Below are 17,973 nucleotides of genomic sequence, written 5' to 3'. Positions count from 1 at the left end.
TAGAGCACGGGCATACGGAGGGATAGGGAGGTTCAGGAAAATCTCAGCCCAGGGTTCATGCTTAATTTGGAGAAAATCCATAGTTAACCTACCCGCCCTCTTTTGGTGCAGGGAATCTTCGTTAACTTTCTCCCAGTATCTGTTCGTAACAAATCTCCTAGCCTTGTCAGGGATTTGATCCGGGTGATTCCAATAATGGGGAAGACCCATTTTGTCCCAGGCAATTTTCATCTCTTTCAGCCAAGGGATTCTCTCCAATGCCTTAGGGGCGGCTATCAACTCTCTTATAGCCAGCCTATATGGTTCTAGTTCAGCAGATTTCCATAGACGAATCCAGTAGGAAAGGGGTCTTAAGGCCGCTATAGTTTTAATGCCATTTAAACCAAGGTCAAGCCATAAAGGGGTCATTGGAGTGCCCGTACCTAGCCTGGACACCTGCCTAAGGAAGATATTTTCCTTAGTTTGCAGAATGTCCAGGTTTTTATGGGACCCCCAAAGTTCCGCTCCATATAGGGCTGCTGCTCTGATTTGAACATTATAAATCTCCGCAAGAATGTTCAGAGGGGGGCTCGGTGCCTTTCTAGATCTGCGGACTAAGGCCCCACCTCTTTGGCTTATGATCAGAGCCCCCTTGTCAATGGCTGCCTTCCATTTGCCCGATGTAGATAATCTGAAACCCAAATAATCAAACTCTTCAACTTTCTCCAATGGGGTCGAATTCATCTCAATATTAGTACGCAGTCGTTTTTTAGAGGTAGTGAATATCATAAATTTAGTTTTCTTAATGTTTACATCTAAACCATAATCACTACAGTAAGCACAGAACTGGTTAATTAGGTGTTGAATTCCCATTGGCGATTTTGATAGTAGGATCGTATCATCTGCATAAAGCAGGCAGGGGATTTTTTTCCCACCTAGTTTTGGAGAATCATTTATGCAGTTCTCTAGGTAGTGGATGCAATTATTAATGTAGAGCAGAAAAAGAGTAGGTGCCAAAACACAACCTTGTCTAACTCCTTTTTTGATAGCTACAGGGTCAGTCAGCTCGCCCCCTTGTCCACACCTGATTTGGGCAAAGGTATTTTGGTGCAACTGGGCTATGAGTTTCAGGAGGCCAAATGGCACTCCCATGTTTAATAATGTTGACCACAGCAGATTCCTGGGGATCAGGTCAAATGCGGCTCTTAGGTCTATAAAGACCACGTAAAGGTTACCCCCCCCCAGGTCGACATTCTTCCATTTTATTGACATAAATCTTAGAGCTTGGTCAACTGTGCTCACAGCGGGTCTGAAGCCCGCTTGTAAATCCGAAAGGGCTTCAGACTCAATAATCCATTCCTCAAGGTGGGACAGAAGATGTTTCGCATAAATTTTTTGGAAGTTATCGAGGAGACTAATTGGACGGTAGTTAGCCGGAATGTTTGGATTTCCTTTTTTGAAGATCGGTACAATTTCTGCCCCTTTCCAAGTAGATGGAACTGGAGCGCCTGCTGCAATAGTATTGCAGATAAAATTGAGGTAGGGAGCCCATATATCAGGTCTAGATTTATATAGATCACCTGGAATTTTATCTGGGCCAGGAGCCTTCCCCCATTTCAGGGAGTCTATTGCAGCTCTAGTTTCGGAAAGAGAAAAAGAAATTGGAATGATCTCTTGGTTTGTTGAATCATTGGGGGGCCACAGAGAAACTTCTGGTGGACCTCCATAAAGTTGCCCAAAATGCTCTACCCAAGTTGCTGAGAGGATTGTAGAGCCAGGCGCGGCTGGAGAGTCACTGTCATTATCAGCTATTAGTTTCCAAAACTTGGAAGTATTATTAGATGAGGCTGAAACCAGGATAGTGGCCCATCTGGCCTCCTCCCAACTTCTGCGTGCCTTTGAGCATTCCTTCTTATAAGCGGCCCTGGCTATTCTCAGCGTCGCAGCATGGCCTTCTTTAATTGCGTCCAGGAGAGCTAGTTGTGCTGATCTGCAGGAATTATTGAACCAAGGGGCATTGTGTTTTTTATTGGAGTTGTTAACAGTCTCTTTTGTGAAAAATTGTTTTAAAGATTGGAACAGATCAGTGTGGGCTGTAAGAAGGCTATCGCCCTCCTCGGACTCATCTAATCGGATCATACGCTCCATTTGATTCGCAAGCAAACTGTAGATAGATGCTAAATGTTTAGGGGAGGAGATAACAGATTCCTATTTTAGATTGCGTCTATTATTGGTTAAGGCCAGTTGGGACACGTTGGACCTAGAGTGAGGCACTATAAGCGAAGGAAAAAGACCTCTGGTTGATAGAATCAGGGGATCGTGGTCGCTCACAGGCTGCTCATCTACCCTCATATCTACCATGTAACACCAAAGACGGATATCAAGAAGTATGTAGTCAATGCGACTGCTATGTACTCCGCGCCTAAAAGTGGGTCGCAAAATAGCATCCGAGTGTGAGCGGCCATTGCAGGCTCGGAGGCCATGAGCTAGTGCGATGTCAGCCAAAAAGCGTGCAGATTTGTTCAATCTTGGTTTTTTGTTGGAGACTAACTGGGGGATGCCCCAATGGGCATCCTCTTCTTTACAGATTCCTTGGACTAAAGGATTAGGTTCGAAGGTAACATTAAAATCTCCACCAATTAAAACAAAAGAGGGGGAATTACTTTTAAGAACATAGTCCAAGTTTGACAGAACGTCAGACTCAAAGTGGGGACTCACATTCCTGTTATAGATATTAATTAAAAGGAGGGGTTTTTCTTCAGAAATCATTAACAATAGGGCTTGCAAGTCCGGGCAACCAGTGTCTAATTCTTCTATCTTGCACCTGAGAGAAATATTTAGCCACACGAGCAACCCTCCCGAAGGTCTCCCAGAAGATGACTTACGGGCCGGAACCCAAAAGCTTTTAAAACCGAGTCTATATTTGGGTTCTAATGCCCATGTTTCTTGAAAAAGACAAATCAAGTGATCATCAATAAGGTTACCCCAACCTGGGCTGTGTAATTTGCTTTCCAATCCAGCTATATTCCAGCTGAGCACCTTGTCGAGATCCTCTGGGCATGAGGACCCAACTCTATTCTGGGCATATAGAATACTAGGGGAGGGACTGTCAAGGACCATGGTGCTTCCCTCGGGTGAATTAAGATCAGAAGGTTTCTCACTCTGAGTCTTTAAAACCTCGCTGGGTATATCCTCAATAGTGTTAGGATTTGATGGGTTGGCCATGCAGATGTGACCCAAGGTATAGGGAGCGTTTGACTGATTAGAAATGCATTCCTCAGATGCTTGGCATATTAAACTATTGGGTGAACCCGGGACAACAAAATCGGCCGAGATGTTAAGACCAATAGGGCAAATGGACTCAGCTTCGCAGTTAAACAATGCTGCATCCTGAAAGGCATCTCCTAGTCAGTCTGCCTCGGAGAGGGAGGATAGAGGACGTCTAGAACCAATTACAGGGGTAGGCAGTGTGTGAGTGGCCGAGCCGGCCCCGTGTAATGGTGGTGATTGAGTACTCCAGGACGACATAGAAGGAGGATAGAACACTTGCAACCTGCAAAGAGAAGTTTTGCCAGTTGTAGGGTAAAGTCTGTTGGCATTTAGGGAAAGTCGTTGGACTAGATCGGGAGAATTAAAATTAATGACGATACAATCCCCAAAACCGATCTTCGCTAGAGGGCCCACCCACCCTACCCTTCTCACCATCAGTATTGAAGATGACATGGAAAAAGCAAACCCCGCATTCACATGCAACCAGTGGATAACCTTATTTTTGAGTTCGGTGAAGGATTCGGAGAAATGAGGTTTGAGTTCAGGAACATTTGATATAATAAGAACATAAGGACATGATTCAGGTGGTAAATGAAGCACTTTGGGTTCTTGAGAGTCCCAACTCTTATTCTTCTTCTGGTATGCTGGCTGTGAGGATTCCCTAAAGGGGGGGCCGTCTCCTGAATTAGTTGCTGGATTGTTCCATGAGGCGGTTCCTTTTAATAAGGGAGCTAAGGCCATATGGGGTTTGTTCGTCAGGATGCTGGGGGTTTTAGCAGAACTAGGCCAGACGTGATTTGGAATAGGAGGAAAAGTTTTGGGAATTTGGCCTGTGTGACTAATGGCAACAGTAGAGTCATGATTAGGATGAATTTCTACAGGTAAAGAAATTGTTGGTAGCTGACTGCTCGTAAGACTTTCAAGTTTGTCCTCAATTCTTTGAAGACGGTTGGAGATAGGAAGAAGTAGTTTAGAGAGCTCATCTCTTATGAGATCCCTAATAAACTCGTTTGCATGAGAGTTATTGGTATTGTGTAAGGAGATTGATGCCATTTCATTAATAGAAGATTGGGCCAGATTGGAGGGACTCAAGGTTCTAGATCGTTTATTTTTGAGGACAGGTTCCCTACGCTTCCTTTTCCCTTTGGTATTAGATTCAGTTAAAGTAAGGGAACCTTCTATAGGGGGACACTGGGCCAATGTAGTTGGTGCGGCACAAATGGCAGGTGCAATAGGAGTATCATCTTGGATCTCTTGAGAAATTTTGGACGGAGAAGGGGAATGGATAATCGGGACAGACTGGAGTTCTAGTCGCGGGTGGGGCTGTGAGACTGGGCTATCATGGGCTGAGCTAATGGATGCAGAAGGAGGGACAGCAAGACGACGTTGCACTAGTTCTATTTCTCTTTCAAGTTCCCCAACGGCCTTTTGTAAAAAGCCGTCCAGGGTTTGGTTAGAGTGCAATTTCCCGTCCAACCCCCCCCCGCGTCGTCGACCCATTTTGCTAAGAACCAGGGGCCTTGAATTTAGTGGGAGAATCAAGTAAAATCACAGCGGGGCGAGCAAAGGCAGGATTAATATTGGAAATTGACCATTAACTAGGTAGAGGCCTAGAGCTTTGGGGGAAAGCTACCCCACCACAGTGTAAATAGGCTTGAGTTTGTCCTTCGGGCAGTCAAATGGAAAGTGGTTATCTGGGACCACAGTTTAAAGTAAATGTCAGGGGGGTGGCCCTGCCCTGCCTCTTCCTGGCAATGACGGGCAAGGACGGGCCCGCCCTTGGCCCGGGCTTCGCCCGCGCGCGTCCCGCGGAGCGGGAGCGCTTACGTGTATTTAAAGGGCTCCTGCCCTGTTTGAATGCAGCACACAGCTGCTGCCCACCTCCTCCTCCTGCCTCGTCAAAGTTCCAGCGCGTCCCGCGGAGCGGGAGCGCTTACGTGTATTTAAAGGGCTCCTGCCCTGTTTGAATGCAGCACACAGCTGCTGCCCACCTCCTCCTCCTGCCTCGTCAAAGTTCCAGCGCGTCCCGCGGAGCGGGAGCGCTTACGTGTGTTTAAAGGGCTCCTGCCCTGTTTGGATGCAGCACACAGCTGCTGCCCACCTCCTCCTCCTGCCTCGTCAAAGTTCCAGCGCGTCCCGCGGAGCGGGAGCGCTTACGTGTATTTAAAGGGCTCCTGCCCTGTTTGAATGCAGCACACAGCTGCTGCCCACCTCCTCCTCCTGCCTCGTCAAAGTTCCAGCGCGTCCCGCGGAGCGGGAGCGCTTACGTGTATTTAAAGGGCTCCTGCCCTGTTTGAATGCAGCACACAGCTGCTGCCCACCTCCTCCTCCTGCCTCGTCAAAGTTCCAGCGCGTCCCGCGGAGCGGGAGCGCTTACGTGTGTTTAAAGGGCTCCTGCCCTGTTTGGATGCAGCACACAGCTGCTGCCCACCTCCTCCTCCTGCCTCGTCAAAGTTCCAGCGCGTCCCGCGGAGCGGGAGCGCTTACGTGTATTTAAAGGGCTCCTGCCCTGTTTGAATGCAGCACACAGCTGCTGCCCACCTCCTCCTCCTGCCTCGTCAAAGTTCCAGCGCGTCCCGCGGAGCGGGAGCGCTTACGTGTGTTTAAAGGGCTCCTGCCCTGTTTGGATGCAGCACACAGCTGCTGCCCACCTCCTCCTCCTGCCTCGTCAAAGTTCCAGCGCGTTATTCAGACTATCCATTAGCTGATTTGCCTCTCTTGGTAATGAAGATACCTGCTTTTATGATTTAATGATAAAGATGGGTGCCTAGATTTGGCATTAGCTTGTGACTGTTGGGACCCTTGTGTTTATCTTTTATCAGAATTCGTAGTTCAGTGATTTTTGTCAGAATATTTTACAAAGCTCTTGTAGGAAGTTGGCTCTGTATGCACTATTTCAAAGTAAGGAATAGTATGCACAGAGTCCAAGGGTTCCCCTTAGAGGTAAGATAGTGGCAAAAAGAGATAATACTAATGCTCTATTTTGTGGTAGTGTGGTCGAGCAGTAGGCTTATCAAAGGAGTAGTGTTAAGCATTTGTTGTACATACACACAGGCAATAAATGAGGAACACACACTCGGAGACAAATCCAGCCAATAGGTTTTGTTATAGAAAACTATCTTTTCTTAGTTTATTTTAAGAACCACAGGTTCAAATTCTACATGTAATATCTCATTTGAAAGGTATTGCAGGTAAGTACTTTAGGAACTTTGAATCATTACATTAGCATGTATACTTTTCACATAAAACACAATAAGCTGTTTTAAAAGTGGACACAGTGCAATTTTCACAGTTCCTGGGGGAGGTAAGTTTTTGTTAGTTTTGTCAGGTAAGTAAATCACTTACAAGTCTCAGGTTTGGGTCCAAGGTAGCCCACCGTTGGGGGTTCAGAGCAACCCCAAAGTTACCACACCAGCAGCTCAGGGCCGGTCAGGTGCAGAGGTCAAAGAGGTGCCCAAAACGCATAGGCTTCAATGGAGAGAAGGGGGTGCCCCGGTTCCGGTCTGCCAGCAGGTAAGTACCCGCGTCTTCGGAGGGCAGACCAGGGGGGTTTTGTATGGCACCGGGGGGGGACACAAGTCCACACAAAAAGTACACCCTCAGCGGCACTGGGGCGGCCGGGTGCAGTGTGCAAACAAGCGTCGGGTTTTCAATGGAAATCAATGAGAGATCAAGGGATCTCTTCAGCGTTGCAGGCAGGCAAGGGGGGGCTCCTCGGGGTAGCCACCACCTGGGCAAGGGAGAGGGCTTCCTGGGGGTCACTCCTGCACAGGAGTTCCGTTCCTTTAGGTGCTGGGGGCTCCGGGTGCAGGGTCTTTTCCAGCCGTCGGGAAATGGAGTTCAGGCAGTCGCGGTCAGGGGGAGCCTCGGGATTCCCTCTGCAGGCGTCGCTGTGGGGGCTCAGGGGGGACAACTTTGGTTACTCACAGTCTCGGAGTCGCCGGAGGGTCCTCCCTGAGGTGTTGGTTCTCCACCAGTCGAGTCGGGGTCGCCGGGTGCAGTGTTGCAAGTCTCACGCTTCTTGCGGGGAGTTGCAGGGGTCTTTAAATCTGCTCCTTGAAACAAAGTTGCAGTTCTTTTGGAGCAGTGCCGCTGTCCTCTGGAGTTTCTTGGTCTCTTGGAAGCAGGGCAGTCCTCTGAGGATTCAGAGGTCGCTGGTCCTGGAGAAAGCGTCGCTGGAGCAGGGTTCTTTAGAAGGCAGGAGACAGGCCGGTAGGACTGGGGCCAAAGCAGTTGGTGTCTTCTTTCTTCTTCTGCAGGGGTTTTCAGCTCAGCAGTCTTCTTCTTCGGTAAGTTGCAGGAATCTACATTCTTAGGTTCAGGGAAGCTCTTAAATACTAAATTTAAGGGCGTGTTTAGGTCTGGGGGGTTAGTAGCCAATGGGTACTAGCCCTGAGGGTGGGTACACCCTCTTTGTGCCTCCTCCCAAGGGGAGGGGGTCACATCCCTAATCCTATTGGGGAATCATCCATCTGCAAGATGGAGGATTTCTAAAAGTTAGTCACTTCAGCTCAGGACACCTTAGGGGCTGTCCTGACTGGCCAGTGACTCCTCCTTGTTATTCTCATTATTTTCTCCGGCCTTGCCGCCAAAAGTGGGGGCCGTGGCCGGAGGGGGCGGGCAACTCCACTAGCTGGAGTGTCCTGCTGTGCTGGCACAAAGGGGTGAGCCTTTGAGGCTCACCTCCAGGTGTGACAGCTCCTGCCTGGGGGAGGTGTTAGCATCTCCACCCAGTGCCGGCTTTGTTACTGGCCTCAGAGGGACAAAGGCACTCCCCCCATGGGGCCAGCAACATGTCTCGGAGGTGGCAGGCTGCTGGAACCAGTCAGCCTACGCAGATAGTCGGTTAAGGTTTCAGGGGGCACCTCTAAGGTGCCCTCTGTGGTGTATTTTACAATAAAATGTACACTGGCATCAGTGTGCATTTATTGTGCTGAGAAGTTTGATACCAAACTTCCCAGTTTTCAGTGTAGCCATTATGGTGCTGTGGAGTTCGTGTAAAACAGACTCCCAGACCATATACTCTTATGGCTACCCTGCACTTACAATGTCTAAGGTATTGCTTAGACACTGTAGGGGCACAGTGCTCATGCACTGGTGCCCTCACCTATGGTATAGTGCACCCTGCCTTAGGGCTGTAAGGCCTACTAGAGGGGTGACTTATCTATACCTGCATAGGCAGTGAAAGGCTGGCATGGCACCCTGAGGGGAGTGCCATGTTGACTTACTCGTTTTGTTCTCACCAGCACACACAAGCTGGCAAGCAGTGTGTCTGTGCTGAGTGAGGGGTCTCCAGGGTGGCATAAGACATGCTGCAGCCCTTGGAGACCTTCCTTGGCATCAGGGCCCTTGGTACCAGGGGTACCACTTACAAGGGACTTATCTGGATGCCAGGGTGTGCCAATTGTGGATACAAAAGTACAGGTTAGGGAAAGAACACTGGTGCTGGGGCCTGGTTAGCAGGCCTCAGCACACTTTCAATTCAAAACATAGCATCAGCAAAGGCAAAAAGTCAGGGGGCAACCATGCCAAGGAGGCATTTCCTTACAGCTCTCATATCTATTCACTAAACCTACAGGATTGCAATCAGCAAAGGGAGTGCTTTGGTATAAAAGCAGGTCTTTAGTTTCTATCTGAAATGACTCCTTTATCTAATGTTGAATGTATGGGATGAGCCATGAGCCATGAGCCATGAGCTTTAAGGTGGGACCTTTCTGTGGCTAGAGGTGAGGATGAGCAGATGTTTCAATTTAGCTGAAACTAAATTCAGCTGTTGGTCTTCATATTGGATGAAGAATGTATGTGATGGAGCCACTTGAAAGTCGGTGGTTTGAGGCTCTCATTTAGTTCTGCTTGTGGCAAGGCTTTTTATTTTTTAGATTGCTGTGATCTTTGTTTCTATGACCCTTGATAAATGTGCCTGTAGATTTCTAAATTTCCAAGCGGGTTAGGGAGATCTGCTTTGGAAATGCTATTTTTTAAAAAAAATATTGCAATGAGGTTTCTGGCAGCAGTCCTGTAAAGAATTGCAAGTCCGACCTTTCTTCTGGTGTTTTAGTTGTGCTTATTTAGTTAGATGGTGCAGTCTGACTTGATGCAGGGGGACAGTTCCACTGAAAGATGAACAGTTTTGGCTTTAGAAACGTTGTTACTGTCAGGGTTTTGTAGGAGGGCAGGTGTGTTTTTAAACAGTTGATTGTTGTTGATAGGAGTTTGCCATTAGTGTGTTAAAATGGTGCTTCTTGGACAGAGGGTGTGAGGGGTATCTTCTCAGGGTTGGATTCTGGTTGAAAGTGACATTAAAATGTGTTCTCAGATTTTCTCAGTGTAGATGCCATATTACTGAATGTTATGACATACTTGTGAAATGTAATATCACTCATGATAGAAGGTATACTGAACACTGAATAGAAGGTATAGATCGCTTGAAAAGGGTTTCAGGGCAGGGGTACTTTTATATTCCAAATCATTGATTCTAAATAAGCTGTTTATTGTCCACACAGTAGGCCAGTGGTGGAAAAGGGTTAGTGTGTTTTTCTACCATTACCTCCAACAATAGATTCATGTGTTTCTTTTCCCATTGTTTATTCGATCATTGCTCTACTTTGATGTGTTAGTTGCCCATTTACCCTTGAATGAATCAGAGTGTCTTTCACTACTTCCGTAACTCATTCCCCTTATATGTGCATTCTAAATCAGAGGTTTGTACCTCATCTAAGCACCCAAACATACATTCTTTCACATGTTTTTCCACACCCACCATCAGTCAGTCTGGGCTGTGCTATACAGATCGTCTATTAACTGGCTCAATTTTGATCTGCTGTTGCCAATGAACCACTGTCACCGGTTGTTTTCTTTTTCAGGACAGTGTTAGTTCTCTTTTACCGGTGTTTGAAGAATTTCTGAGGAATGCTCCCAATGATGCCAGTTATGATGCAGTACGGCAGAGTGTGGTTATTCTCATGGGCTCGCTGGCGAAGCATTTGGACAAGAGTGACCCCAAAGTGAAGCCAATAGTTGCCAAACTGATCACTGCGCTCTCAACTCCATCTCAGCAGGTATCCCCCTCCACTAAACATTTAGTGCAAAGTGAGTTCATGGAAAAAGTTGCAAAAGTACACAATGGAGAGTAGAGTTGGAGATTAAGCTATTGCATGCTTAATAAATTGATTCTATTGAAAATTAAAAGTCCCTGCTGTTAGAGGTACTGAGCAGGACATCATCACTGCTAAATGTGACTGCTTCGTGGTGGAACAGAGAACATATGATATAACCACTATTTAATGTGAAATGATTGAGTGGGTGAATGTGAAAGGAATATTGCATTTACAGATACTTCCAGGAGCATGTCTGTGTTGATAAACAGTCTGGCATTCCGTAGGTTCAAGAATCTGTTGCCAGTTGCTTGCCTCCGCTCGTTCCTGCAATTAAGGAAGATGCTGGTGGAATGATTCAGAAGCTAATGGAGTTGCTGCTGGAGTCTGATAAGTACGCTGAACGTAAAGGGGCAGCTTATGGCTTGGCTGGCTTGGTGAAGGGCCTTGGCATACTGTCCTTGAAGCAACAGGAGGTGATGGTGAAGCTCACAGATGCCATCCAGGATAAGAAGAACTTCAGGCGTCGAGAAGGTTAGGATTGCCTATTGTCACTTTGATTTTTCCATCAGGATTTGCTCCAGTTCCCCCGTCCACTTGTGCACAATTTAGTTAATGGAGCTCTGAAACCACCCTCTTTATTTGTTATTATAAAAGTCCATACTGACGTATCGCTGATAGTGTCCTTCATTCACTTCTACCTTCTTCTTTGGTTCTCACAGCTTTGAATGATTTAGTTACTATAGTTTTTACATCATGCGTTTCTGGCTTCTTCACGTTGTGGTTTTCTGTATGACTCAGTAGCTGATATTTTTTCTACAGGGGCTCTTTTTGCCTTCGAGATGCTCTGCAATATGTTAGGGAAGCTGTTTGAACCTTATGTGGTACATGTATTGCCTCATCTGCTTCTTTGCTTTGGCGATGGAAACCAGTATGTGCGAGAGGTGAGTATGAGTTAAGATTTAATGTTTACCCTGCTTGTTTGACTTGCTAATAAAGATAACGTCTACATTTGGCATTTGCCATGCATCTTGTATGTTTGGCAACTCTGCTCCTCAGTAATGAATTCAGCACCCCAGTTTTATGTTTTATAGGCAGCAGATGAATGTGCCAAGGCAGTGATGAGCAATTTGAGTGCCCATGGAGTGAAGCTTGTGCTGCCATCACTTTTAGAAGCACTGGAGCAAGAATCATGGCGAACTAAAGCTGGTAAGGAGACTATAAAGTTGCTCCTGTTTTTCCCATTTCATTGTAAGGATTTCAGCTGAGTACTAGTAGTAGATGTTCTATACCCAGTTACAATGTATTCAAACTTAAGTAGGTTTAATCTGATGTATGTCTGTTAATTTAGCTTGTGTTACATATGCACCACATCCATTTCTTTTTTATACACAGACCAATCCTTTCTAAGCCTCTCACTGGAGAGCATCTACTCTAATCACACTATGTAGGAAGCCATCTCTCAATATAATGCACTGAAATGAAGTACTCTGTGTAGAGAATCCAGTGTGTACGGGTCTGGCTCAGTATATGATGTACACCTATAAGTGAGGCAACCTGTACGAAGTCCAGGCAACCTTTAGTGATAGTGTAAGTGGTTCCAGATTACCAGAGCTCTCAAACAGCAGCTGTGGAGAGCATTTAATGGATGTTAAACCATATACTAAAAATGGGATGTGGAAGGCACAACCAACCAAGACTGACACCCAAGGATCTTCAGGACCCAGGAATTACTAAAACACCAAAGGTAAGTAACTAAGTTTCCCCAGGCACCTGTGTGCAGAGGTGTTACCCAGGGTCAGTGTCCATAGAATAATATGGGGCAGTTGCGGTTTGAGTTTTGTGTTCCAGGACCATTCCCAGAGTACTCCGACGAAACCCATAGGCACATGAGTGCCTCCACCTGTGTATACCCAGAGAAGTGGAGTACCTACACCAGGGAGCCCAGGAACATGGGGTGAAGATGTGTTGGAACCTCCTGTTGAAGTCAATGGGGACCTTGGTTGTCAGCTGCTGTGATGACGCGTGGACCAGGTTGGTGGAACCCAGGTGTGGATTCCGGACGAAGAGGACCTAAGGACAGAGGGGGACAGAATCCAGACCACCCTGAGATGCCCAGGGGGGGGGTGCAAGAGGGCAGTGCCCACCTTTCTTGAAGATGCTTTCCTGAGGGAGGGTTGTCGTGGAAGTGCAGCTGTGGTGTCTGGGCGATGCAGGAAGATCCCCGAGTCACCCATGAGATTTCCCACACCGGTCATCAAATTGCATGGGGGGGCAGCCTAGGACCACTAACACGCCTTGGCAAATGAAAGAAAGAGAGTGTTGCACGAAGTGTTGCAGGTTTTGGGGACCAGCAAGGTCCAAGGGACTCAACCTTTGTAGGTACGTCAGGGGCAGCCCTCAGCAAGCAGGGGAGCCAACAGGAATTGTTGGAGACCCCCAAGAGGACTCTCTGGCAGCAAGCACAAGGAGTCGCAGGGAGGCCTGAGCAGCACACAAAGATGGATGCCCACGTCAGAGGAGTTGCAGGAAGGGTGTCCTCCTTGGAGCTGTGTGGTGCTGGAGGTTGGGGCTTCTTGGAGCTAGGAGGCCTTCGGGTTGAAGAGCCAGCGGGTCTTGGCAACCACAAACAGACTTTCTGCACAGGGGCAAAGCAGCTCCAGTGAGGGAAAAAGGACTTCTGAGCTGCAAAGAACACAGGTCAGACCTCTGGAGAGCCACAGAACCACAACCTGTGTTGTAGCGGCTTGAAGAGTCTGTGGAATAGCAGGATCCATGTAGGAAAATACCCAGTTTTTGGCATGGTTACCCCCACTTTTTGCCTGCTATCAGTATGCTTTAGCTGTTTTCACTAGGATTCTAACTAGGACCCCAGTGATTGTGCTCTCTACCTCTAAATTTGGTTGCTAGGACTTTGCACACGCCACAATTGGCATGTTGATGCCCCCTTATAAGTCCCTAGTATATGTTACTTAGGTACCCACGGCATAGGGGCACCAAGGGTTCCCCATGGGCTGCAGCATGTATTGTGCCACCCATGGGAGCCCATGCAAAAAGTGTCTGCCTGCCTGCCATTGCAACCTGTGTGAAAAGGTGCATGCTCCCTTTCACTACTGGCCACTGCAAGTCACCCCTATGGTAGGACGTCCTAGGCCAGAGGGCAGGGTGCAGGTACCTGTGTGTGAGGGCACCCCTGGATAAGCAGAGGTGCCCCTATGAACTCCAGTTCCATTGCACTGGACTTCGTAAGTTGGGGAAAGCCATTTTAGCTGTGTACTGGACAAAGGTGTCCTGGTACGGAGACAATAAAGTTGCTAGCTACATAATGGTAACTCCGAACCTGGGCATGTTTGGTATCAGATATGTGGGAATCATACCCCTATACAGTTGCCAGTATTGGTTGTTTGATTCTATGCACTCTGGGTGCTCCTTACAGGATCCCCCTGTATTTCTCCTACTAGTCTTCCAGGGTTTTCCTGGCACCATGTGCTGCTGGCACCCCTGAGACAGGTTTCTGCCCTCTTGCTGCTTGACCATCTCAAGCAGGGGGAAGGCAGAACAAAGGATTTCCTTTGGGGTAGGGATAGTGTAAGGAAATGCCTCCTTGGCATGGTTACCCCCCGACTTTTTGCCTTTGCTGATGCTATGTTTTGATTTGAAAGTGTGCTGAGGCCTGCTAACCAGGACCCAGCACCAGTGTTCTTTCCCTAACCTGTACTTTTGTTTACACAATTGGCACACCCTGGCATCCAGGGAAGTCCCTTGTAACTGGTACCCCTGGTACCAAGGGCCCTGATGCCAGGGAAGGTCTCTAAGGGCTGCAGCATATCTTATGCCACCCTGGGGACCCCTCACTCGGCACAGACACACTGCTTGCCAGCTTGTGTGTGCTGGTGAGGACAAAATGAGTAAGTCGACATGGCACTCCCCTCAGAGTGCCATGCCAACCTCACACTGCCTATGCAGTATAGATAAGTCACCCCTCTAGCAGGCCTTACAGCCCTAAGGCAGGGTGCACTATACCATAGGTGAGGGCACCAGTGCATGAGGACAGTGCCCCTACAGTGTCTATGCAAAACCTTAGACATTGTAAGTGCAGGGTAGCCATAAGAGTATATGGTCTGGGAGTCTGTCAAACACGAACTCCACAGCACCATAATGGCTACACTGAAAACTGGGAAGTTTGGTATCAAACTTCTCAGCACAATAAATGCACACTGATACCAGTGTACATTTTATTGTAACATACACCCCAGAGGGCACCTTAGAGGTGCCCCCTGAAACCTTAACCAACTACCTGTGTAGGCTGACTGGTTTTAGCAGCCTGCCACACTCGAGACATGTTGCTGGCCACATGGGGAGAGTGCCTTTGTCACTCTGTGGCTAGTAACAAAGCCTGCACTTGGTGGAGATGCTTATCACCTCCCCCTTGTAGGAGCTGTAACACCTGGCGGTGAACCTCAAAGGCTCACCCCCCTTTGTTACAGCATCACAGGGCATTCCAGCTAGTGGAGTTGCCCGCCCCCTCCGGCCACGGCCCTACTTTTGGCGGCAAGGCCAGAGGAGATAATGAGAAAAACAAGGAGGAGTCACTGGCCAGTCAGGACAGCCCCTAAGGCAACCTGAGCTGAAGTGACTCTGACTTTTAGGAATCCTCCATCTTGCAGATGGAGGATCCCCCCAATAGGGATAGGAATGTGACCCCCTCCCCTTGGGAGGAGGCACAAATAGGGTGTAGCCACCCTCGGGGCTAGAAGCCATTGGCTACTGCCCTCCCTGACCTAAACACACCCCTAAATTCTGTATTTAGGGGCTCCCCTGAACCTAGGAACTCAGATTCCTGCAACCTAAGAAGAAGAGGACTGCTAAGATGAAAAACCCTGCAGAGAAGACGGAGACACCAACTGCTTTGGCCCCAGCTCTACCGGCCTGTCTCCCCACTTCTAAAGACACTGCTCCAGCGACGCTCTCCCCAGGGACCAGCGACCTCTGAATCCTCCGAGGACTGCCCTGCTCTAGAAGGACCAAGAAACTCCCGAGGGCAGCGGCTCTGTTCACCCAAGACTGCAACTTTGTTTCCAAAGGAGCAACTTTAAAACGACTGTGTTTCCCGCCGGAAGCGTGAGACTTGCTACTCTGTACCCAACGCCCCCTGCTCGACTTGTGGAGAAACAACACTTCAGGGAGGACTCCCCGGCGACTACGAGACCGTGAGTAGCCAGAGTTGCCCCCCCCCCGAGCCCCCACAGCGACGCCTGCAGAGGGAATCCCGAGGCTCCCCCTGACCGCGACTGCCTGGCTCCCAGATCCCGACACCTGGAAAAGACTCTGCACCCGCAGCCCCCAGGACCTGAAAGATCGGAACTCCAGTGCAGGAGTGACCCCCAGGGGACCATCTCCCTTGCCCAGGTGGTGGCTTCCCCGAGGAGCCCCCCCCCCCCCCCCTTGCCTGCCTGCATCGCTGAAGAGACCCCTTGGTCTCCCATTGATTTCAATTACAAACCCGACGCTTGTTTACACACTGCACCCGGCCGCCCCCGTGCCGCTGAAGGTGTACTTTCTGTGTGGACTTGTGTCCCCCCCCCCGGTGCCCTACAAAACCCCCTTGGTCTGCCCTCCGGAGACGCGGGTACTTACCTGCTGGCAGACTGGAACCGGGGCACCCCCTTCTCCATTGAAGCCTATGCGTTTTCGGCACCACTTTGACCTCTGCACCTGACCGGCCCTGAGCTGCTGGTGTGGTAACTTTGGGGTTGCTCTGACCCCCCAACGGTAGGCTACCTTGGATCCAAACTTGAACCCCGTAGGTGGTTTAGTTACCTGCAAAAACTAACCTACTCTTACTCCCCCCAGGAACGGTTGAGAATTGCAGTGTCTAGTTTTAAAATAGCTATATGTAATTTATGTGAAAACTGTATATGCTATTTTGCTAATTCAAAGTTCCTAAAGTACCTACCTGCAATACCTTTCATTTGAAGTATTACATGTAAATCTTGAATCTGTGGTTCTTAAAATAAACTAAGAAAATATATTTTTCTATACAAAAACCTATTGGCCTGGTTCCTCATTTATTGCCTGTGTGTGTACAACAAATGCTTAACACTACTCCTTTGATAAGCCTACTGCTCGACCACACTACCACAAAATAGAGCATTAGTATTATCACTTTTTGCCACTATCTTACCTCTAAGGGGAACCCTTGGACTCTGTGCATACTATTCCTTACTTTGAAATAGTGCATACAGAGCCAACTTCCTACAGATGGCACATTTTCCCTTTGGAAATAGATGATACATGGCTTAGGATTGGTAGCGTCCCCAAGCCTCTGGTATGCTTTGAAGGGCACATTTGGAGCCCTCCGTGCATAAACCAGTCTACATCAGTTCAGGGTACTCCAGTCCTTGCTCTGGCGTGAAACTGGACAATGGAAAGGGGAGTGGTGCCCAGAGCTCTTCCAGAGGGTTCCTGGGTTCTGCCATCTTGAATCCAAGGTTGGCAGGGACCTCTGGGGGCATGTGGGTGGCCAGGCAGGTGACGTCAGATCCCATTCCTAATAGGTGGTCACCTGGCTAGGTGACCAACCCCCCTTTCAGGGCTATTTAGGGTCTCTCTCTTGGTTGGGTCCTTAGATTCAGCTTACAAGATTGCAGCAGGACTCCTCTGCAACCTCTGCTTCCACGTCTAGCCACTGGAACGACTGGGCCCTCCAGGAACGGACAATCTGCATCCACAACAAAGACTCTGCTTGCAACATTGTTTCCACAGCTCCTTCCAGCTTCTGCAACATTTCCCCAGCTGTGCATCCTCTGAGGGGGGCAAGTCTTCAGTCTGCACGAGAAGGAAGAAGGAATCTCCCTTGGAGTGAAGGAGTCACTCCCCTGCATCCGCAGGCACCAACTGCAACGACGAACGGCTGCGTGGATCTCCTCTCATCCTGAGCAGCGTGGATCCTGCATCACGAGTGGTGGTCCAGAGTAGTCCTTTTGGTCCTCTCTGCCAGCTGTCCAACTTTTTGGGAGGTAAGCCTTTGCCTTCCCACGCAGGACAGTACCCCCATGCACCACGTCTCTTGCAGCTAACAAGACTTGTTTGCATTCCCTCCAAGGGATCTTTAGGCTCCTTGTATCCCAGCCTCCAGCACTCCTTCCTTCATTGGAGACTCTGCTTTGCTGAGGGTCTCCTTAGGACTCCCATGTGGGTTGAGTCCTCCTGGACATTGCTGGTCCCCGGCAGCTCCACTTTTGCTCCACTGTGACTTCTGCCTTTGCCAAGGCTTGTATCATCCATCCGGCGTGAGACGTCGACTGCATCCTCCAGGAACTCTTCACCTGCTCCAGAGCTGCATTGCTGACCCTCTTCGTGCTGCCGTCGACCAACTCCTGCAACCACAGCTGGGTGGGTAGTAGCTCCTACTCCCCCTGGACTCTTCTGTGACTTCTGGACTTTCTTCCACAAGTCTTCCTTTTCAGGAATCCACTGCTGATTTCTTGCAGTCGTGTCTGTTTGTTGCATTTTCTTCATTTTATTCCCTTTGGCTGGTTTGGGGGGAATCTAGTAATTTACTCCTTTCCTCATGGTCGCTAGTGGGCACTGTGGTACTTACCTTTGGGGTTTCCTAGTACCCCTAGCT

General features: G+C 48.7%; 1 protein-coding gene across 2 annotated transcripts in view; it reads left to right on the top strand.

Annotated features, from left to right (window-relative positions):
• GCN1 (GCN1 activator of EIF2AK4) overlaps nt 1–17,973 on the top strand; it is a 1,158,386-nt gene that overhangs the window by 716,861 nt on the left and 423,552 nt on the right. For both annotated transcript variants that reach the window (XM_069215038.1, XM_069215039.1), the window contains exons 33-36: nt 10,113–10,307; nt 10,631–10,877; nt 11,166–11,287; nt 11,438–11,552. In XM_069215038.1, coding sequence (XP_069071139.1) covers nt 10,113–10,307; nt 10,631–10,877; nt 11,166–11,287; nt 11,438–11,552 — 679 coding nt within the window. The remainder of the gene's footprint in view (nt 1–10,112; nt 10,308–10,630; nt 10,878–11,165; nt 11,288–11,437; nt 11,553–17,973) is intronic.

The sequence above is a fragment of the Pleurodeles waltl genome, chromosome 11 (genome assembly GCF_031143425.1).
Source record: "Pleurodeles waltl isolate 20211129_DDA chromosome 11, aPleWal1.hap1.20221129, whole genome shotgun sequence".
Lineage (NCBI taxonomy): Eukaryota > Metazoa > Chordata > Amphibia > Caudata > Salamandridae > Pleurodeles > Pleurodeles waltl.
This window is presented reverse-complemented; position numbering and strand designations above follow the sequence as displayed.